We start from the raw sequence: 23,798 nt of genomic DNA on the forward strand, positions 1-23,798 counted from the left end.
TTTTCCTTTATTAATATTGAAATACTAAATTGAATTGACATTACCAAAATGTTGCATCAAAACATTCATTTAAAAACTTAAAATGGTTTTACTACAATTTCCAGAGGAGATCCTATAATTATCTAATAGGGTTAGTAATGTTTTCTACATTAAATTGTGCTTCACTTTCAATTTCTAATTGTAGTTTTCTATGTGTTAATTAAGAGCCTGAAGACAATCACATTAAGGAAATGTTTAAATAAAAGTAGTAATTATTAGTATATTAGACTAAAAGAACATTTCAAAGCCATCATCCCATGAGTGTTAGATTATAGTGTTTAAGGTAAAACCTAATAGTAAGTCTGCTAAGTATCATAATTACACAGACAAGGGCTCCTCTTATCCATAATATTAAGTATGGAACTGTATTTTTAGTATTTTGGTTTATAGTTCATTAAATACTTTAAAATGAATGATGTCATTTGAATTTGGGCAAAACTTTGTCAGATGGGTAAGGGCAAGCATTAGGTCAGTTTGACTCACCTCAAAGGCAAACCTCTCATTATCTTTTCACATCACTGTGAAGTATTTTCAGAGGCAATAACTATTCTAATTGTATATTTTAATGGAAAGTGATTTTGTAGCTGCTCTGTATATCAATGGGGCATGGAAATGGTACTGTTTGCAGCGGTCCAGCCCCTCCATCATGAATGAGTAGCTTTCCACGGTTGTACTCATTTCCTCTTATTCTTTCCTGAGTTCTGGGCAGCTTGATTTATGTTTCCTGTTTTTCCACGTTACACTTGGGATAATGGTCTACACAGAGTTCACAGTCAATAAATGTTGTTAATTGACAGGCACATTTTTCTTTGTTTAACTTTAATCTCCAAAGGAAGAGACTCAATTCCTGGTATGTGTGTCTCTGTGTGTCTCTGTGTGTCTGTGAGTGTAGTGTGTGAAGGAAGGAAATTAAAGAGGTCACTGTTGTGGAAAATTAGTTACAAAAGCAAATACGAGTAGAGATCTGACTTTTTTCTTCTGAAAAAAGGAAAATTAGGGTAAAACCTAATAGTCTGCTAAATATCATAATTACACAGACAAGGGCTCCTCTTATCCATAATATTAAGTATGGAACTGTATTTTTAGTATTTTGGTTTATAGTTCATTAAATACTTTAAAATGTAAATACTTTAAATACTTTTACCTTATTTTTCAGTGCTGTTTAGAAAAAGAAAAAAATGAAAAAAGTTATATTTGTAAATTTATATATTAGAGTTATTAGGGGCATGAATTTTATGCACAACCTATTTTTTAAAGCTATTATTTTTTAAAACAAGATGATGTGGCAGTTGTATAAAAGTTAGCGTCATCAGAAAACACCCTAGAATTAGTCTATAATACCCAGACCTTATTTTCATGGACTCTGATTAAGTTTCAATTACATTTTAGGCTGTTATATTAAATGCCAAATGGATTTGTAATGACCCTCACTTAATATGCAACAAAAACAGGAGACTATTAGCAACTTTACTTTAAGTTTTCACTCCAAATATTCTTCTAACTCAAGAGCTCTGAAAACACAGGTTTTGTATTATTCTACCCTGGCTTCATGGCTAATGATGAATATACTTGATGAGGAATACTTCACTTTAAGTGGCAGTTTTGAAGTACTTGCATGGAAGGTGGTGCACAATTAAAATTATTCTAACAGTCTGTTATGCACTGTATACAAGTAATAAAATTAATGGATGCACTTCAAGTAATGATCCATTTCCTCTGGGTGCAATATATTTATTCATAGACTATTTCAGGGGTTGTTTAGAATATGAAATGTGAATGGATTATGATCCATTATCCCTGAGATTCTAATGTGCTACTATGAAATGGTTTCCATAAGTATTGTTCATAACGCCTGGTGAGTTAATGTTTGTGTTCTTAAGTAGCTAAGAAAAAATTAAAAAAAAACCAGATGCTCAAACAGTTGATACTTAAAACTTTGCAGGTATCTGCACTTATAAACTTTCTTGAAACTGAAAATTTTTCAGTTAAGAAGCATAATTCTATGAAATGCACATAAAAAATATAAAATTATTCACATGGGAGTATTTGCTGGGGAAACAGTACCTTTATTTATTCTGAAAAGTTTTAAGGGACTTTTTCATAATCTCATTACTACTAGTAGATAATAGATGGCCAATTAATTCATGAAGTTGAAGTAATAACGTTTCCAATTTTAGTTGATCCCTCCTCCAAGGGATCAAATTCGAAGGAAAAGAGAATGCCTGGGTCTCTGTATTTGGCTTTTCGCATCTGCGACTATTGCTCCCCTAGTGTTTGTATTTGTATGAAGTAGGCTATTGATTTGGTGTTGGGCAATTTCACAGGTAGTATGTTTATTTTGTACCTACTCTAAGCTGAGAATTCTATCAGATACTTCCAGTGGAGACATTTTTCTTAGGAGATTTTATAGTTTAGAAAGACAGGATATACTGTAGTTGAGCAGGAAGCATATTCGTATATGAATTAATACTGTATTTCCATATAAAGCCTTAATAATAAAATGTCTGATTATCTGCAGTCAAAATCATATATTATTCAGTGACATGTAGAAATTTCTGTTTTTAACTTTTGGCATGGCTATACTTTGTAACTTGAATTTCAAATGATTATAAATTTATGACCGATTATTCCAAGTTTCCCTAATAAGCTCTTATGTATTCATTGCTGATTGATATGATTTCTTATAAAATGTATAAATATACTTTATTCCATATTAGTGCCATATTATATAAAATTACTACTATCTTTAAAAAATATTTATTATTTTTCACAAATGATCTTTTTTAATCATTAAAAACTCCTCCTGTCCCTAATTTCACCATTTGAAAGATATGATCTCTTTTCCTTATTTCCTATAGGTTCTTTTTTCATTTCTTTATATTAACATTGACTAATATTTATTGGTTGCCTTGTATATGTCATGTTTGGTGTAACGATTCACACATGTTAACTCAGAACCCTGATAGGTGTTCTACGAAGTCAGTTGTATTTTTTTTTTTTTTATTTTATATTGGAGTATAGTTGATTAACAGTGTTGTGTTACTTTCAGGTACACAGCAGAGTGATTCGGTTGTATATACACATGTGTCTATTTTTTTTCCAGATTCTTTTCCCATTTAGAGTACTACAGAGTATTGAGCAGAGTTCCCTGTGCTATACAGTAGGTCCTTGTCCGTTAACTATTTTATATATAGTAGTGTGTACATGTCAATCCTCATTCCATGGATGAAAAAAGTAAAGTCCAATATGAGTACTTAGCAGAACCAAGTTCACTCATTTAGTAAAGGGAGAGGTCAGATTTGAACTCAGGTGTGCCTAATACCAGAGCTCTTACTGTGAACTTTTGCCTGCCTTTACCATTTATCCTCGTAAGAGATCCTTCTTGTACATGTTGTTATACTTTCATTCCCTTTATTCAGTTATAAAAGTCAGTATGCTTATTAGTGGAGAGTACTGTAGATTTCAAAGTGGAATGGTACTCAATTCACTTTTCCCATTTATATTAATTTCTTTTGAAGCAATGTTTAGCATTTGGACATATTTTAGGCATGACATTGAACTGATAATTTCAGGTAATGATCAAGGACTCATTAAATTCTATCTCTGGATTTTATTAGGTGCCATGGAACTTACTGATACTGCATTATAATTTGATTTGTATTTTGCTGATTAAATTAACATGTATTATTCATATGAAAATTAATTTATTATTTTTTTCCAATTGCTTAGGGGTTTTCATATGGTTGACCTCAGGAACATTGAGATAATATTTTCTGTATTCCCTTATCATTTGGACTAATGCTAAATAAATTCACTGCAGCATCATTCCATCAGTACTTTTAATTTACTTTAGCACCTCTTGTTTGTCTATCATGGACTTGAAATACCAAGGACTCCCTTCTTCTAAGTGCTTATTCACATTTAATATATGCTGAAAATATTTCTCCTAAACATCTGCTCCTTTAGATCCATGGCACATTTTTGAGTCGTTTTCTAACATAATTTACAGTTTCTACCCTGTGTATTTTTAAATTACTCCATTTCATTTTCCAGCAATATTATCAGCACTTTATCATAGTATTTTTTCTCAAAATGAGTGCCTATATGACCGGACATTTGGATTCTTCTCTTATACTTTGCAACAAACATGATTTTATAACTATAGTTTCTTAGTGGCATCCCTCGGAACATATTTTGGTATAATTCTTGGTCACTGCTCAAAACCAAATTATCCCAAGCAGAATATCCCATGAAACATCCAGATGTCTCAATGTCTCAATAAAACCAGTTGCTTCCTTAACTATTACAAGGGTATTAGAGGAATAGTTTGCTCCTGCAAACCACAGGCTGCCTTTTTTAGCTGTATATGTGGAAATGATATTTGTGGTTTGTTTTCTGCAGTGTCATCTTGAATAGTGTCCAACTCTGAAATTAGCGAAACTAGAGCTGTGTTTCAAATGAATTGAGAGATGTGGTTTGGCAGCATAGCATAATTACAACAAAATATAAATCAGAGTATCTGAGCAGAGAAAAGTAGAAGAGAATAAAATAATATAGTTGTTGACTTCAAATCCATGTTTTTTATTCTTTATAAAGAGTGAAAGGGGAGGCATGTACAAGTTAGCAGAACTTCAGGCCTCATATTTGCTAGAGATGGTCTTCAGACTTCTTAATAACTTACTGGTCTTTTAACTGAATCATATTATCAGAAAGTTGTATAAAATGGACATTCATAAAAGAAGATTCTCCTGGACAAGTTGGTCTTCACTAGATCACAATAGCCCCTTAAATACTTTAATCTAGAGGAAGACTCTTACACTGAGCTTATGATCTCTTTTGAGTCTGTGAATATATGTGGGAATAGGAAACATTTGAGTATTCAGTATTTCAGAAATATTAGGAAGTTATCAGTGCTATCATAGCTATGTTTTAATGTCCATATTATATTTAATATTTTTCTTTAGTGTAATTTATTAAAGAAGTTGCTATGTAAACACATTGTGTGTGTAAGAACATTTACATGTTGTGAACTCTACAGAATTAATAATGTGATATTGCTGTACTCTCGTTAGTATGGCATTAGTTACATATCACACTTTGAAAAAAAATTAAATGAGATGAAATTTGCTAAAAGACAACATATTCCGTAAGACATAGTAGGTTTTCTGGAAGGCTAAAGTTGATAATGATATGGTTATGTTTCCATTTTGCCCTTGATAGACTTTTTTCTGCTTGAGTATTTCTGTAGCTCGTTTTCAAATATTCAGATCAACCTCCACATTTGTAAATGATGTGTAAATAATTCAAAAATCTTCTTTATAATTAGAAAGATTTTTTTTCCTAATGCTTGTTTTCTTTCTTTGGACTCATGTTCAGTCTGCTTCTTTCTGGCTTTGTATAGCATAAACAGATAATTAAATTGATTTTTTTTAATACATGTTCACTTTTTACAAAATAGAAGTAGAGTCATGGATGTAGAAAGCAAACTTCTGGTTACCAGAGAATAAGAAGAGGAGAAGGATAATTTGGGAGATTGGAACTGACATATATACACTACTGTATATAAAATAGATAACTAATAAGAACCTGCTGTGTAGTGCAGGGAACTCTACTTAATACTTTGTAATGGCCTGTGTGGGAAAAGAATCTATGAGTGGATACATGAATATGTATAACTGATTCAGTTTGCTGTATACCTGAAACTAACACATCACTATAAATCAACTAGATGGCCAATAAAATTTTTTAAAAAGAAATTGGAAATTTACAATTTTATGCCCATATTTTAATTAAAGACATGTATGACACAGTGATCAATAAAGGGATTTTAAACAAAAAATCCAAATAATAACAATTCAACTAATTGTAAATCTTTTTAAAAAGTGAAAATATGTTACTTTTTAGACGTGTAGTTTAATAATATACATGATATTTAGCGTTTATTTGGAAATATCCAAAAAGTTATTTGACTGCAATCTTCCATCCCCCCATCATAACTTTGTGCATTTTTTGTTTTTATTTAAATGTATTCTACTCTACTATATCTTATGTATCCTTAGCTAGTACTTTGTTGTATTCATGTTCTTTGATAAAATGCAACTCCAGCAATTTGCAATCAACAATCAGAAATCATATTGATACTTCAGCTTCTTCAATAAATAAATGATTTATTTGAAATCATTCAGATGATGAATAGTTTTAAACTTGAGTCAACATTGGTTTTCAGATAATGTCTTTCAGTTTGTGGCTTCAGTGGATATATATATTTGTTAAATCTGTCTTTCTAGAGGGTGTTAATGCTGACAGTATCAAACAAGCCTCAGAACAACTGAACAGCCGGTGGATCGAGTTCTGCCAATTGCTAAGTGAGAGACTTAACTGGCTGGAGTATCAGAACAACATCATCACTTTCTATAATCAGCTACAACAATTGGAGCAGATGACAACTACTGCAGAAAACTGGTTGAAAACTCAACCCACTACCCCATCAGAGCCAACAGCAGTTAAAAGCCAGTTAAAAAATTGTAAGGTAAGAATCTTACTCCTATTTGGAGCATCATAAATAGGACTTTCTTAGAAATTTCCAGAAGAATAGAAGAGTACTTAATGATAAAATTTTCTTCTTATGGGTTTAGTGAAACACAGTAAAGATTAAAATAAAAGTGAAGAAAATCATTTTAAACAGGTAACATATGGATACCTGAGTCCTGCAAGCTTAGTTATACATAATTAAGTGATTTTGTCAGATTGCAGAATGATGAGGCAGTATTGGAATGTGGGAACCACATGTATCCTATGGAAAGTGGAAAATAATTTGGAGCTCTTTCTTTTAACAGTTAAGAGGAAAACCCAGTCATATGTTCAAAATGTGGAATCCACACAAACACACAAGCAGCTGATATCCTATATAATCAGATATATGAGGAAAATCTTTTTAAATGGCAGTTATTAAATTTGGAAAACAAGAGGAAGGTCATTTAAAAAAATACTTTTTATATGTGCTTGGAATATAGAGGAATCTCAAGGGATAGTACAGTAACCTAGCATCAGAGCTGTTATTATTCTTAAAATAGAAGGGATCAGGGAGAGAGAAGTTACAGAAAGCCTGAAGATGAATTAGATGTCCATTGTAAAGACAGCTTTCAGAGCCAGTCCAAGTGCTAACACAGGAATGGAGCCAGAAAAATAGACACTCTGTTTTACTCTCTTTCTTGCCTCCAGAATCTGAACAGGACTCCCCATCAACTAAAATTAATCAGAAGTCAGAGGACAAAAAGCAGTAGTCTATAACTGTCATTCTCCTGGGCTACACGAGAAGGTTGGCTGTGTGTCTAGTAGGGTAAACCAGATACAACACACACAAAAGGGCTGCGAAAGAGACTAAGAGAGTATTCTGCATGTGCAAGAAAACAAGAGATATATCAGTAGAAACAACGTGAACTTTTTGCATAAGTAGTTACTACAAAATGTTAGTTTGCATAGTTAAAAACTTTTCATGGGAAGTGGGAAGTTGCTTACAGGATAGATGAAAAGGTTTCCAGGAGGAACTTTAAGGGTAGACTGAGATGACTGGGTTTAATGTTAAAAGCAGTAAAGGAGGGTTAATCTGCATACTTTGGAAATAATGGTTTAAATAATGGGAAACTGAAGATGGAGAGATGACATGGTTGGTTTGGAGGCTATTGAACCCAGAGTGATGGGAAATTCAAAGTTATTTTGAAGGGGAAGTCAAATGAAGGATTTAATGATGATTCTTCACATGATGAAACTACAGCTTTACTAGGAAGTAAATAAATTTAGCAAATACATTTGTGGATAAAGAATACCATATAGTGAGGCATTTATTTTATTAGTGTAATATACAAGTATAGGGAATTTCTTTTCCCTATAATTCTAGATACATTTTGCTATTAAAGAATAGAATCCATGACTTTGTTCTGTGAATTAGTGGAATATTTCACCTATATCATTTCTTGCAATAAAAAAATCTGATGATACTTATTTAATCTGTTTCTTGAGATTCAAATATAAATATTAATTACATCTTCAAACTGCATTCATCCATAAAATACATATTCAGTGTCTCTAATGTGGCCAAGAATGATATTAAGTGTTTTAACTGATTCGGGCTGCCATAACAAATACCGTAGACTGGGTGGCTTAAACAAAGAAATTTATTTTCTCACAGTTCTAGAGGCTGAAAATCCTAGATGAATGTCTGGCAAGGTTCAAATTCTGGTGAGAACTCTGTTTCTGGCTTGCAGACAGCTGCCTTCTCACCACGTTCTCACCTGGTCTTCTCTTGGCACATGTGCATGGAAGGAGAAAGATCTCTCTCTCCTTGTAAGGCCACTGGTCCTGTCAGATAAAAACTCTGTGTTTAAGACCTTATTTAACCTTAATTACTTACTAAGAACCTCATATCCAATTATAGCCACCTTGTGAGGTTAGAGTTTCAGCATGTAAATTTGGGGGAGCATCATCCAGTCCACAGATTCTCCCTGTACCCCCTATTTAGGTCCTTGTCACATACCACGAGCCCCCAAAGTCCAGAAGTCATAACTCATTCCACCATCAACTCTAAAGTCCAAAATCTCTTCATCATTTAAATCAGATATGAATGAGACTCAACATATCCCGAGATAAAATGCCCCTCCAGCTGTGGACCATTAAAACCAGGACAACATATGTGTTTTCAAAATATGATGGTGGGACAGGCGTAGGGAAAGGCATTCCCATTCCCAAAGGAGTAAAAATAGGGAAGAAAGAAGGGATGATAGATCCTGCTGCTGCTGCTAAGTCACTTCATTCGTGTCCGACTCTGTGTGACCCCATAGACGGCAGCCACCAGGCTCCGCCGTCCCTGGGATTCTCCAGGCAAGAACACTGAAGTGGGTTGCCATTTCCTTCTCCAATGCATGAAAGTAAAAAGTGAACGTGAAGTTGCTCAGTTGTGTCTGACCCTCAGCGACCCCATGGACTGCAGCCTACCAGGCTCCTCCATCCATGGGATTTTCCAAGCAAGAGTACTGGAGTGGGGTGCCATTGCCTTCTTGATAGATCCTAATCAAGTCCAAAATTTAGCAAGGCCGATTCCATTGGATTTAAGGTTTGAGAATAATCTTCTCTGGCTTGATGCCCTTCCTTCCAATCCTGCTGGGGTGATAGTTCTACTTTAGGACCTACTGGAGTGGCAGGCACTTAAGTTTTGGGAAGGTCAGCGTGAGCATTCATTGATCCTACCCTCATAACATTGTCGTAGAGTAAATGAGAAGACATTAAGTAAATGATTAAATAAACAGATATAAAATTACCACTGGGACAAACGTTTTAAACAGAGTTCTGGGAGAATATCTAACATGGAAAACCTGACCTTGATAGAGCCACTGAGGGCAGCTTTCTTGAGGCAGGTACATTTGAGTTGAAATTAGGAGAACAGCAGGGAAGGAGGCTTCAGGCAGAATAAACATGGTGGGAGGGAGCAATAATGACCAAAGAACTGAAATAAGGCCGATGTGAATACTGAGCATAAAAAGGCAAAAATGCAAGCATATGGTGGCTCAGACGGTAAAGAATCTGCCTGCAATGCAGGAGGCTGGGGTTCGATCCCTGAGTCAAACCAGGGATCGAAAGGAAATGGCAACCCACTCCAGTATTCTTGCTTGGAGAATCTCATGGACAGAAGAGCCTGGCTTAACAGCTAACACTTTCGATTTTCACATAGGAGACAAAGCAATGATTCTTAGGGCACACTAGGGCCTTGGTCTCTTTCTGAGGAGAGAATGGAGACCACCGGGAGCTATTCTCTCAGGGTTAGAGAAATCATCCTAAGTGAAATTAATTCTTTTTTTTTTTCTGCATTCAGTCACAAAATTCCAAATTCTGATTATACGATTCCATCCCTTTTATTCCCCTTACTCTTTCTCTCTTCCCCACTGGTTTCCATTAATTTGAGGTATCACCTTAGGTAGACTGTTTAGCAGGACAGCCCAAGATCATTCACACAACAGGTAAAATTGTACTACTTCGTTGTGATTAGTGATAGGTAAATAGATTAGCCCTTCCTATTTGTCAGTGTAGTCTGTTATTTGGAGATGTTTTTTAGGAGTAGGGTGCAGATTTAACTCTGAATCTAATATTTACCAGAACTGTTCTTGATATGTTGAGGGTTAGGGAGCACTTTAGGAATTGGAAGAAATCTGTGAACATTTTCATGAGAAAAATACACGTTTTTCCAGGGTAAACATACAATTTTAAAGGATAAACAAACTCAGAGAACATGCCTTACTATGGAGGACCAACCATGCTCAGGCCTTTTTATGGAAATGAGTAATTGTTATCATTGTTAACATCTTTTAAATGTTAAATATTTGAGGTCAGAATGATATTTCCTTTAATTTACTCTCAGAACTTTAAGGTCCCAGCTGAACATTTGCCCAAATGTTTTATTAGTTTCAAAGTCCCCTTTGTTTTGCAGAATAGACTTTGCTATACTGTAGGCTCCTTATATAGCCCCCTAAACAGGGAGAATGACGGCCTTCCATCTGGCCAAATGTAAATCGGGTTATTAAATGTTTCACAGCAGATGTCAACGGTACCATTTGCAAGTCTAGCGTACAAAGTGAATGTCTGTAATTCTATGATCCAAACCACAGAGTATTACCTTTTGCCTCTTTCTTATTCTTTGTCTATGAATATACACCTACCTTTTCGCACTTGATCAAGAGGCTTTATATTTGAATGGGAGAGATGGGGGTCATCTCCTCATTTATTTAAATGTCTTTCATTTTCACCTACCAGAATTTGATAGAGATTAACCTACCTGAATCAACTCATACTGATATAACCACATACCAAAATTTCTGTGAAAGTTGTCTTTATATCTTCTCAAAATAGATAAAATTATCTATGTGATAAATTTATCTCATTTATTCCTAGGACAAATGTTACTTTCTCTAAAAGAGTATGCATGCATCCAAATATTTATATATATATATATAAAGTTATATATATATATATATATATATATATATATAACTTTAATTTCCAGGAAGATGAGATTTATATTTAGTTCATAAATACTATAATTCTATAAATTTTCCCTTCTAATTGGCTTGTATTTCCCTAATAGCTCAGTTGGTAAAGAATCTGCCTGCAATGCAGGAGACCTCGGTTTGATCCCTGGGTCAGGAAGATCTGCTGGAGAAGGAAAAGTCTACCCAATCCAGTATTCTCTCCTGGAGAATTCCATGGACTGTATAGTCCATGGGGTCGCAAAGAGTCAGACACAACTGAGTGACTTTCATTTTCAGTTGGCTTGTGATCCAATTTTTGAATTTTAATTATCCTGTTTTTTATATTTTGAATGGTAAATGATCCTTAAGTACTATTTCTAGAGGTAGCATAGTTATGAATTCTAAGTGAACAATCATGGTAACAATACTTTAAAAAAGAACATATTGTGATTTCTTTGAGTTCAAATTATATATATATATATCAGATACTTATGAACTGCAACTTCATTGGAGACTAAAGAGTTTGAAAACATTTATATCAAGAACAGCACTATTCCGAAGAAATCGAATGCAGGCCACAAATGTGAACTACATGTGTAATTTTAAATGCTCTAGAAATGACATTGAAATAGGAAAAAAATAGGTAAGTCAGTGAATTTCAATAATATATTTACCCTGATATATCAAAATACCATTTTAAGATTTAATAATTATTTAAATCTACGTGAGTTTGTACTTTCATACCAACTCTGAAATCTGGTGTATGTTTTACAATGACTGCTAAGTCGCTTCAGTTGTGTCCGACTCTGTGTGACCCCAGAGACGGCAACGCACCAGGCTCCCCCGTCCCTGGGATTCTCCAGGCAAGAACACTGGAGTGGCTTGCCATTTCCTTCTCCAATGCATGAAAGTGAAAAGGGAAAGTAAAGTCGCTCAGGTTGTCTACTTGAAAGTTATACAGTCATGTCCGACTCCTAGCGACCCCATGGACTGCAGCCTACCAGGCTCCCCCGTCCCTGGGATTCTCCAGGCAAGAACGCTGGAGTGGGTTGCCATTTCCTTCTCCAATGCATGAAAGTGAGAAGTGAAAGTGAAGTCGCTCAGTCGCATCCGACTCTTAGCAACCCCATGGACTGCAGCCTACCAGGCTCCTCCGTCCATGGGATTTTCCAGGCAAGAGTACTGGAGTGGGGTGCCATTGCCTTCTCCTTTACAATGACAACACATCTAAATTTGGACTAACTACTTTTCAGATGCTCAGTCGTCACAGTTGACTAGAGACTACTACACTGGATAGCCTGGCAGAGTGTCCATGTGACTTGATCAAACAAATCAGAATAGTCTTGAGGGTGAAAAGGAGTGTTATTAACAATTATGCCAGGACAACAAGAGTAAAACAGAGCAAAGAGTCCCTCTAATTAAAATGATAGCAATTGCCTATTCAAGTCAGAATAAGTAAGACCATACAAAACTTAGATAATTATAAACACAAGTATGTGGGTGTATATATGTATTAGTATGTAAATTACAATTATATGTGTACATATATGATTATATATATTCTACATACATGTATTTAATCTATATAACATTAATATATATGCATATATATGGCTTAATTTAGTGTATATGTGGACATATATAGATATGTATGTATATATATAATTTATATTCTACACAAATGAATTTAGAGAAGAAAATTGTTCATTGGATAAGCTTAGAATTTGAAGCAAAGGTGCACAGTTTTGAGATGAGTGTTGTAAAGGAACATCTGTGTTTGATTTATGAAAAAGATGTAAGGTCATTCATAGTACTTTTCAACTGTATCCATCCATACCTGATGATGATCTAAATGATGTCATTTTGAAATTTAAAAATTGTTGTTTACGATGGTACCTGTTGAGTGAAGAGCCAAGGTATTCTCAAATTGATGACGTGTGCTGGAAGCTTGCTTGAGCCATCTTGGCTGTTTGTTATCAATTTTTTGATAAGGGCCTTTAACTAAGCTTGCATCACTGCCTTTAAATACTTTACTTTGCAAAACTGTAATGTATGCAAAGTAACAGTGTTATTTAATACTCTAAATTATGGTACAGGATGAAGTCAACCGGCTGTCAGCTCTTCAGCCTCAAATCGAGAGATTAAAAATTCAAAGCATAGCCCTGAAAGAGAAAGGACAAGGGCCAATGTTCCTGGATGCCGACTTTGTGGCCTTTACAAATCATTTTAACCAAGTCTTTGCTGATATGCAGGCCAGAGAGAAAGAGCTACAGACAAGTAAGTAAAAATACTTACCATGACTGACTTGATATTTTTCTAATTAGTTACTTATTATGAAAGAGTAAGTACTGACATGAAAGAATGATTTCCATCAAAGAAACCATGCTCCCTACAAACTGTAGTAACAAGTAATGAAATGCTATTGTAGGAAAATAGATATGTTAGATTTCCATTTCTCTCCCTCCATTATAATTTCATGACTATGAGAAACAAATAAAGCATATGTTGTATATAGGCATAACTTCTCCTTGGCAAGTTGCAAATTTTACAGTCCAATGTTTGGAACATGGAAGGAAATAAAAGATCAGTTGAAGCCCTGTTAGTAGGTTTTCATCAAATCCAGTTTGCTTCATGTACAAGAATATCTAGCTAGGTGTCTTGCTAATACTTCTGTCAATTTATATGAAGATATTATAGCTGTAGCATACATGTGGCAACTGAAACTCAGCCAAGGACAAATTATTCTTTGGGCTGCATTTTACTATTGGATCATTCTGACTATACCATATCTTCTTTTTTCTCGTTTACTGGTAAAATACAACATAAGAGTGGAGCAGTTATGCAAATACCTACCATATGACTAGCAAATTTTTCAGGATGTCTCTTTTGTCTTTCACCAATTTGCTCTTAGGATATTAATACACAGTCCAAATACCCCTACTCATCAGCCTACTTTTGAAGACAAAATTTCCTTTGACAAGCAGGTTTTTGAGCACTTTTAAGTATCAGCGAAAGGGTTTTTGAGTCACCATATACATATATGCATATGTATATATATGTACACACAAAGGAGTATAGAGTAAAACTAGATTTCAAAGCATTAAGATAAAAATATTTTTTAAAAGTTATACTTAAAGTTGTTATGAGAAGCACAAGTGAATATATTTGTTTTCGACTGAGACTTTAAATTTGTTGGAACACATGCATTTTTAATTGCTTTCCTTTGTAAATATGCAACAAATTTACCACACAATAACATTTCTAGAATCAGTATAGTGTAATAGATGGGCTTTCCTCACTTTCTAATGTTTTTTCCCTTTTATTTCCTGGTGAGATCATGTATTGAAAGATTAATTTTTTTTTTTTTTCCTTCAAAGTCATTTTTGATGAGGAGTTTATTTTACTGATAGGGAGTGAAGGAATACAACTTTACAATCATGTCAGCTCCCTCTAGTGGATTTCAGTGTACTTGTTGCTGGGCTTCTCTAAAATCAATTGGGGAAAGGAATGAATGTCCTAAATTTTCAAACATTGATCTATTTAAGAATAATGCATTTCCATTATCACAAAATCCATAAACCTCCCTTAAAATCAAGTACATGTTGATGGTTATACTGTAACTGGTTGGCAAAGGAGCGTATCCACTGAAATTTATTTTAATTTATATAAACTTATTAAGGTTTAACATTTTTCCTGTTTTTTTTTTAAAGGTATTCAAACTGTTGATGTGTGGTAACATATTGGATTATGATACTATAATATAAATACATAATAATATATACTTCTATCTATACAGCTATCAATATATTCATCTATATTATCATATCTTCCCTTTATCTTTCATATATATGGTGATAGTTTATAAAAAACTGCCAAATATTTTCACTCCATTTTTGTCTAAATAAAATATTCCCCTTTCCACTGTAGTAATCAAAATATCTCTAGCACTGTGATACAATCATTTGGAAAACTTGTTTTGATTCCTTAATAATCATTAATTAAATATGGATTATATATATTATATGCCATTTATATTTACACAAAACTTATATGTAGTATATGTATTTAATATTATAAATTGTGTATGCAATTTATAGTTGCATATATCATGTTATACATAGATTATATAATTTATATACATATTTTATGTAATTTATATATATGTATTATGTACACATATAAAAATGGTGAGTAAAAAATTCACCATGTCAAGTCATATTACAGTTAACTTTGTTAACTAATAATTATTTTCAAGGAATTTGCCATATGTATGTTTTCCCTAAACTGACTCCAGGGAGTAAATCTCATTACTTGTATCACTACATGGTGCTTTGAACATATTAAGTATTCTGTGAATAAGAGCTACCACAAAGACCTGGAAATCTGTCTTGACTTTCATCCCCTCTTTCCTTTTCTTCACTAGTGTTCTCACAGTTAAACAGAAACTTGACTTTTTAAGTGTACTTTGAATGGTGAAAATTGGTGTGAGGAATTGGTGGTTGGTACCTGGCAAAAATGATATGAAAAATAATACTAAAAGTTAAATGTACTCTATATTGATAGCAATTTTTAGTCTACAAACAAAAATCTTATAAATCATCATTCTTAGTCCTTAGAGGCAACCCTTTGAGAATATGATTATTATTCCCATGTCACAAGTGACCCATTAGAGCTCAAATAATGGAAAGGATGTATATATGAAATGGTTTAAGAACTGGAGAATATATTAATGCTATATTAATAGCAGCATTATTCATGATAGCCTCAAAATGGAAGCAACCCATATGCCCATCAACTGAATAAGTAAATTGAGTATATCCATACAATGAAATAATACTCAGTAATGAAAAGTAAAGAAGTATTGATACATGCTACAGCATGGTTTCCTTAAAAACATTATGCTAAGTGAAAGAAGCCTCTCACCAAAGACCATATATTATATGATTACATTTATTAGCAATGTCCACACTATGCAGATCTAAAGAGACAGAAATAAATGAATGGTTGCCTAAGGCTAGAAGATTGAAATGGTAGCATTTCCTCCCAAAGCAATTGATAAAGCCTTTTCTAGAAACTGCAAACCAGAAAGATCATTTTCTACCCTAGATGAGTTTGGAAAATAGCAAAAAGTTTGTTAGGGTAATCCATTATTATAACAAAGAAGAAATTAAATGTTCTTTTTAAATGTAAATATGGAAACACATTTTGAAATATGCTTTGAACTCCTTTCAGTTGTGAGAGATATAATCATGCCAAGGAAATTATTATTTTGTTGTTTTTACCAGCCATTGGGGAAGTGGCAGCATTAATTATAACAAAACAAGTGTTTTCTTATTTTCTAAAACTTTAAAAGTGTGTTCTTTTGTTCTTTAACCCTAGATTGCCGACACAATAGTTTTCTTTTCTTAAAAAAAAAAAATTGACAAGAACTCATAATATGAGATTTATCTTCCTAACAAACTTTTAAGTGTAAATAAAGTGTTAAGTGTAAATCAGTGTTGTACAGCAGATCTCTAAAATTAACTCTTGCACAGTTGAAACTTTGGGGTTTCCTGGATGGTGTGGTGCTTAAGAATCAACCTGCAATGCAGGAGACACAGGAGATGTGAGTTTGATCCCTGGGTCGGGAAAACCCCCTGGAGTAGGATGTATAATATCATATGTGAAACGAATCACCAGTCCAGGTTCGATGCATGATACAGGATGCTTGGGGTTGGTGCACTGGGATGACCCAGAGGGATGGGATGGGGAGGGAGGTGCGAGGGGGTTTCAGGATGGGGAACACGTGTACACCCGTGGTGGATTCATGTTGATGTATGGCAAAATCAATACAATATTGTAAAGTAATTAGCCTGCAATTAAAATAAATAAATTTATATTTTAAAAAAAGAAACCTATTCCAGTATTCTTGCCTGGAAAATCCCATGGACACTAATTCAATACATAGTTTTGAACACTTGGTGTGTGCCATGAAAATAATGGATACTAGGTATTTAGTGGAGAAAGAGGGAGATTTATGTCTTAATGGAGCTTATAGGAATAAAGATACTGAACAAATGAATATCTAAATTATATTATCATAGATTATAATCACTTAGAAAATATTATTCTGGGGTGATGACATTTGAGTCAAACCCCAAGGATATGCAGGAACCAGCTGTATAGTGAGTTAAAGGAAGGATATTAGGAAAAATGGGAATACACACAAATGTCCCAAAGTAGGGAAGTATTTGGCATGTCCAAGAAGACAGAAATGAGGTCTGGAAGGAGGAAACCAGCAAATCATGGAAAGATTAGGATAAAATCAGAATGGAGTTCATGCAGGCTACCCCCTAGAGGCTCCTATAAAAAGTTCAGGTTATATTTCAGAAGTGTTGAAATGTCTAAAAGAATTTCAATTAAAGAAATTAAGTAATCTGATTCACATTTTTGAAAGATTGAAGAAGGGTCAGAGCAGAAGCAGGTAGGTAGGGAAAAGGTAGGTAGGGGAAATGGTAGCCATACAGGCACCACCTTGGACTGGAGTTGTGATACAGTAGATAAAGGAAAAGTGCAGGCAGCCCTTGAAGTGCGGATCATCTGGGGAGGTGTAGTAGGAAGTACTCTTACCAAAAATTACAGAGAATTACTTTTGCTTCCTATGGAGATAATAGAAAAAAAGTTTAGGATGGCCAGCAAACAGTGCTCCCTATGGCCATAATTTCAAGCTCTGTTGTTAGTCCCTACTACTCCCTGTTAAGATGCAGAGACTGGGAAGGGAAATAAAGGTTGACTTGAGTTAGCTCTTTCAGCTCCAGATCAGAAACTTGACCTTATTTACTTTTATATATAGGAAAGGGATTCTTTTGTTCTGGAAGACAAAATCTGTATCACTTTGCTTTTCAAGTCCAGAAAAGAAAAGAAGAAAAGCTGTTTGTAAATGGTCCTTTTGTTTTCATACTGTTGTCTTTATCAATACCACCAACAGCATGAATAATGGACACATTTATTTAAGCTTAATATGTGCTTCATGCCATGAGATACAGGAATTGCTCCCTGACCTTGAGAATCTTGAGAACATATGCTAAATGCCAATGGAGCATTAAAAATAAAAAATGTTTTGAACACTTATTTAGCAGGAGTTCTTAAAGATAGGTTTGATGAACCAGAAGGGCTAATATTTAAAAAAGTGGAAAAGAAGGAAAATGCAGCAACCCCCTCCACAAACACTTCCCTTATATCATAATAAATATTTCAGTAATATAGAATTTATATTTACCACCATCTTGGTTGGTTGTGCATGCCAAGTTACTTCAGTAGTTCTGACTCTTTGCCATGCTATGGACTGTAGCCCACCAGGCTGTTCTGTCCATGGGATTCTCCAGGTAAGGATACTGGACAGGGTTGCCATGCCTCCTCTGGGGGATCTTCCTGACCCAGGGATCCAACTAGCATCTCTGAAGTCCCCTGCATTGGCAGGCAGAGTCTTTATCACTAGCACCACCTGGGAAGCCCACGGACTTGTTTGGAAAGTTGCGATGGACGTAGAAAGGGAATAATTTGTTCAGCAGGTGATTATTAGAGCACTGATTGTGAAAAGATCCAGATTTCAGTTGATCTACTGGTTGTTGTTCAGTGGCTCAGTCATGTCCAGCTCTTTGCGACCCCACGAACTGCAGCACGCCAGGCTTCCCTGTCCTTTACCATCTCCCTGTGCTTGCTCAAACTCATGCCCATTGAGTCGGTGATGCCATTTAAACATCTCGTCCTCTGTCATCCCCTTTTCCTCCTGCCTTCCATCTTTCCCAGCATCAGGGTTTTTTCTAATGAGTTGGCTCTTCCCATTAGGTGGCCAAAATATTGGAGCTTCAGTATCAGTCCTTCCAATGAATATTCAGGATTGATTTCCTTGAGGATTCACTGGTTTGATTTCCTTGAAGTCTAAGGGACTTGTAAGAGTCTTCTCCAGCACCACAGTTCAAAAGCATCAATTCTTTGGTGCTCAGCTTTCTTTATAGTTCAACTCTCACATCCATGCATGAATACTGGAAAAACCATAGCTTTTACTAAACAGACCTTTGTCAGCAAATGATGTCTCTGCTTTTTAATACACCATTTAAGTTTGTCATAGCTTTTTTTCCAAGGAGCAAGCGTCTTTTAATTTCATGGCTGCAGTCACTGTCTTCAGTGATTTTGAAGCCCAAGAAAACTGTCACTCTTTCCCCATCTATTTGCCATGAAGTGATGGGACCAGGTGCCATGATCTTCATTTTCTGAATGTTGAGTTTTAAGCCAGCTTTTTTACTCTCCTCTTTCACCTTGATGGAGGCTCGTTAGTTCCTCTTTGCTTTATGCCCTAAGGGTCACGTCATCATAAGGATGGGGATTCATTGGAGACATGGCTTTTAAAAAAATTCTGAGGTGATCTTGGATAAAATCCCTAGAAACCCATATGCTTTGCTCGTGTCAGAACACATCTGGGACCCTTCATGGGAATGAAGTGTGAGCAGCAGGAACTTTTAGCAGAAGGAATGGCATAAGTACAAAGACTTGACATTAGTGACAGGTTTTGTTTGATAAATAGGGTATTTATGATGATGGGACTTCGGGCTGAAAGTTCATTGGATTCCAATCACAAAAGACCTTTGATGTCAAACTAAGTAAATAACTTATATGTTGGTTTTGGAAATTCAAGTTTCCATACTTGTGATGTGTTGTTTTGCTAAGTCTTTTTTTAAAAGTAATTTATTTGTTTTAATTGGAGGCTAATTACTTGACAATACTGTAGTGGTTTTTGCCATACATTGACATGAATCAGCCATGAGTGTACATGTGTTCCCCATCCTGAACCCCCCTCCCACCTCCTTCCCAAGGACGGTTCATATCAATAGTATGTTAATCACTGTTGATTAACATACTAGTTAATCATCACAATAGTATGTTAATCACTGTGAGTTCCCTTTTCTTTCTCAGCAGGCATCTTCTGCCAGTGTTCACATTTTAAAGAAATGCTGGTACTATGTCATGGTTTATGTTATTTAATAAGGTTTAGAATTGCACAAGGTCGTTTTTGGTTACATTGTTTCTCTGTCATTCTTTTAGCTATGAGGGATGGGGAAGAAGTTGGAGTATATTTGATATGGAATAAAAAGAAAGAGAACTTCAACTCAAAAGTTTTTCCAAAGTAGCTATATCAAAGAAGTAGGAAGTGCTGTTGGTTCAGTTAGCTTCTACACATACACACAGAACTCATACAAGTCATCAGTAATTTCTACTTATAAGTGATGGAAACTTTAAATTGCAGTCAATTTCATATTCACAGCAGAAGTGTCAATGTTTTTAAATGATGTCACTCTCCAGACTGCTAATAAATATTCTCTTTCTCTCTCCAAATGGATTACTTTCCCCATCTTCTATGTAAGCACCGCCTAATAGAAATATAAGACATATATGTAATTTAAAATTTCCTAGTAGTCATATTAAGAAACAATTAATTGCACATTTTCTTTGAACAGATACATCCAAATATTATCATTTTACCATAGAAACAGAAATTTAAAATTATAGGCATATTTCTACATTATTGTTGTGCTAAAGTTTCAGAATCTGGTGTCTCTTTGCACTTGTAGAACATCTCTATTCAGACTAAGCACATTTGAAGTGTTCACTAGACATCTGTATCTAGTGGCTACCCTATTGGACAGCACAGTTCTATATTCTTTCTCTCCCTTCTATCATTTCTGTGACATTTAAGTACCTTTCTTTTCTCTGAGTAGTTTTGTTTCAACATTTTTTTGGTGGGAGATATAGTTGTGATTCTTTATCAAAAAAGTTCCATATATAACCTACTGTTCTGAGATCCCAGCATTATTGTGATTACTCTGTTTTACAATGTGAAAACAAATCTAAATTTTCAAAGTAGATCTGTTTACCTTGCTTTTCAGTTAGAATTCTTTACCCCTTGACACAGACGTGTGTGTATCAGAAAATACAGTATTTAGTTCCACACATGGCTCTCTTTTTTTTAGTTAATAATGAAATAATCTTGCCTTGTCTGGGCTCTCCTTTGCTCACCTCTCCTTTCTATTCCCTGAAGCCCCACACACTTTTAAGTCAATTGGATAAAGCAGAGGAATTTTTAAACAAAAAATACAGAAGACATTTTTAGATGTCAATTTGATCGTACTTGGTCATCACCATCCTTCACATGACTACACTGATGGACTGGGGATAAATGGGACTTTTTTTAACCTTTCAGGATAGGTAGGGTATACAACATGGCAACCCTTAACGTTTACTTTCCCAATAATCCACAACACATGCTTCCAAAACTACCATCACTTGGATTAACTTTAATTTTGTAGGATATATTTCCTTTGTCATAAAACATTAAGAAGGTATCTGTATTTTTAAATGGCACTTTAGCAAATAGAATTGTGGAAACTGTGGTAAGAATCTTTAAGATGCATGATTTATAAGCAATATATAGCTAAATGTTAAATACCCAGTCAGTTTTTCAAGGGCCTGGGCTGGGCCAAATGATGCCAATAGAACTCTTATGAATTTTTAGGATGGTTGGTTATTAAATTGAATATGCTTATTGTCTTATTGCTTTCAGTAAAGAGCAAGAAGTATCAGTTGAGTTTTAAGCTCTATTTCTATCCATAAAAGATCGGGATTTCTCTCGATGGGGTAGGGCTAGTTCTGCCACCGTATTGGAATCACAAGGGCAGCATCCACACACATCTCACTGACTGGTAGGTAGAGCAGCTTATACTAAGATCGCCCTCAGGTGCAACTAGCTTCTGCACCAGACTGTTTTCTTTCACTTTAATCTGAAACAGAATTAATAATCCTTCACTAGTATTCTCCATTATGTCTAGTTTAAATGAGATCAACTATGTGTTTTATAATCACTGTTAAACCGTGTGGTTTATAATCACTGTTCAGCTGCTACAAGGTAAATCACATTGGCCAATTAATTCATTTTTACATCTAGGAGGCAATCATGAATAAAATATATGTGGCTTTAATTTTATCTTATAAATTAAGAGTCATACATTTTATCTGCAGACCTAGCCTCTAAGTCCTAGATTCATATGTCCCACTACTTCCTTAACCTTTTTTATCTAGACATCCCAGTAAGTTCCAGAATGATAAGCTCTTGGTGGGCAGCTATGAAATCAATCACTTCCTTCTTGGTCCCTCTAACATCACAGAAAAGAACCAATACTTGTGGAGTTGCACCATCAGGAGACTCAGAATCATCATTGATATTCCCTGTTCTCCACCCACTCCCTCTCCCATTTCCATGTCTGTGTTTTTTATCTCCTAAATAGCACTCACATCCAAACTTCATATTTATTATCATAACATAACTCCAAACTACTATGGTTTTTTGCCTGGACCACTAAATTATCTCCCCTATGTTCATTCTTGATACTGAGAAACCTGTATTCTACATTTCAACCAGAATTGTCTTTCTGAAGGAAAATGTAGCCATAACACTTTGTGTGTGTAATATGTTCAATGAATTCCATTTGCTCTGACTTTAAAGGTGCCTCAATGGCCCTGCATAATATGGACATTGCCTGCCTCAAATTACAGCCTCATTCATGCTTCTATTCTTCTTACTCCATATTGCTGTCTCATGTACTGAAGACAGCATAGGCTTTCCTACCTTAGATCTTGCGTATAGAATTCTCCCAGGAGCCCTAGCATAGCTAATTCTTATTCATTCATATCTTTCTTCAAAAGTTAATCCTTATAAGCTCTCAGTCTATATATGATGTTCCTATTATTCACTGTCATACTACTCTATATTTCTCTTTTCTAAAATTAATTACAATTTGATCAAAACTATATTAGAAAAGTATCTGGCTCCATGAGTAAAATCTGAGCCACCATAGAAGCTTCATATGGTAAAGAATTTGCCTGTATTGTGGGAGACCTGGGTTTGATCCCTGGGTCAGGAAGATCCCCTGGAGAAGGGAATGGCTACCCACTCCAGTATTCTGGCCTGGAGAATTCCATGGATTGTATAGTCCATGGGGTCACAAAGAGTTGGACATGACTGAGTGACTTTGACTTTCACAGAATAGTATCTGGATCCATGAGTAAAATATGAAATTAATGAATTCAAAAACTCTCTTGTCCTCATTATTGCATTCCTAAAAGGTATAGAGGCCAAAAGATAATTGACAATCAATAAATACTTGAAATAATAAATTAATAAATCATATGTAATACAGTAAATATTAAATATACACAGATATTTCTCATGTATATGAGAGAGAGTTGTTGTGGTTGTTTAGTCATTAAGTCATGTCTGACTTTGTGACCCTATGGACTGTAGCCCACCAGGCTCCTCTGTCCATGGGATTTCCCAGGCAGGAATACTGGAGTGGGTTGCCATTTATTTCTCCAAGGGATCTTCCCAACACAGGGACTGAACCTGCATCTATTTCTTCACTAGGTTTATAAATATTCTCAGTAAACTTTTAATGTTTAATGGCTACTTAGCATTTTATGGTGTCATTAATTTCTAATTTGCATAGCTATTCTCTGGGCATGTGGGTTCTGATTTTTGTAATTATAAATTATGCTGTTATGAATTTTATATACTATGCCTGTTGGGGGATTGAGGCAAGTACTTGTTTTCTTAGAACATTCATCCATTCAGCAAATATTGAGCACCTTCTGAGGGTATGGGGCTTCTCTGGTGGCTCAGATGGCAAAGAATCTGCTTGCAATGTAGGAGACCCA

At 34.8% G+C, this 23,798-nt stretch overlaps 1 protein-coding gene across 9 annotated transcripts in view; it reads left to right on the forward strand.

Moving 5' to 3' along the window:
* Positions 1-23,798, forward strand: part of DMD (dystrophin) — a 2,362,639-nt gene that overhangs the window by 880,111 nt on the left and 1,458,730 nt on the right. For all 9 annotated transcript variants that reach the window (XM_070783459.1, XM_070783466.1, XM_070783462.1 and 6 more), the window contains 2 exons: positions 6,327-6,568; positions 13,151-13,331. In XM_070783459.1, coding sequence (XP_070639560.1) covers positions 6,327-6,568; positions 13,151-13,331 — 423 coding nt within the window. The remainder of the gene's footprint in view (positions 1-6,326; positions 6,569-13,150; positions 13,332-23,798) is intronic.

The sequence above is a fragment of the Bos indicus genome, chromosome X (assembly GCF_029378745.1).
Source record: "Bos indicus isolate NIAB-ARS_2022 breed Sahiwal x Tharparkar chromosome X, NIAB-ARS_B.indTharparkar_mat_pri_1.0, whole genome shotgun sequence".
Taxonomy (NCBI): domain Eukaryota; kingdom Metazoa; phylum Chordata; class Mammalia; order Artiodactyla; family Bovidae; genus Bos; species Bos indicus.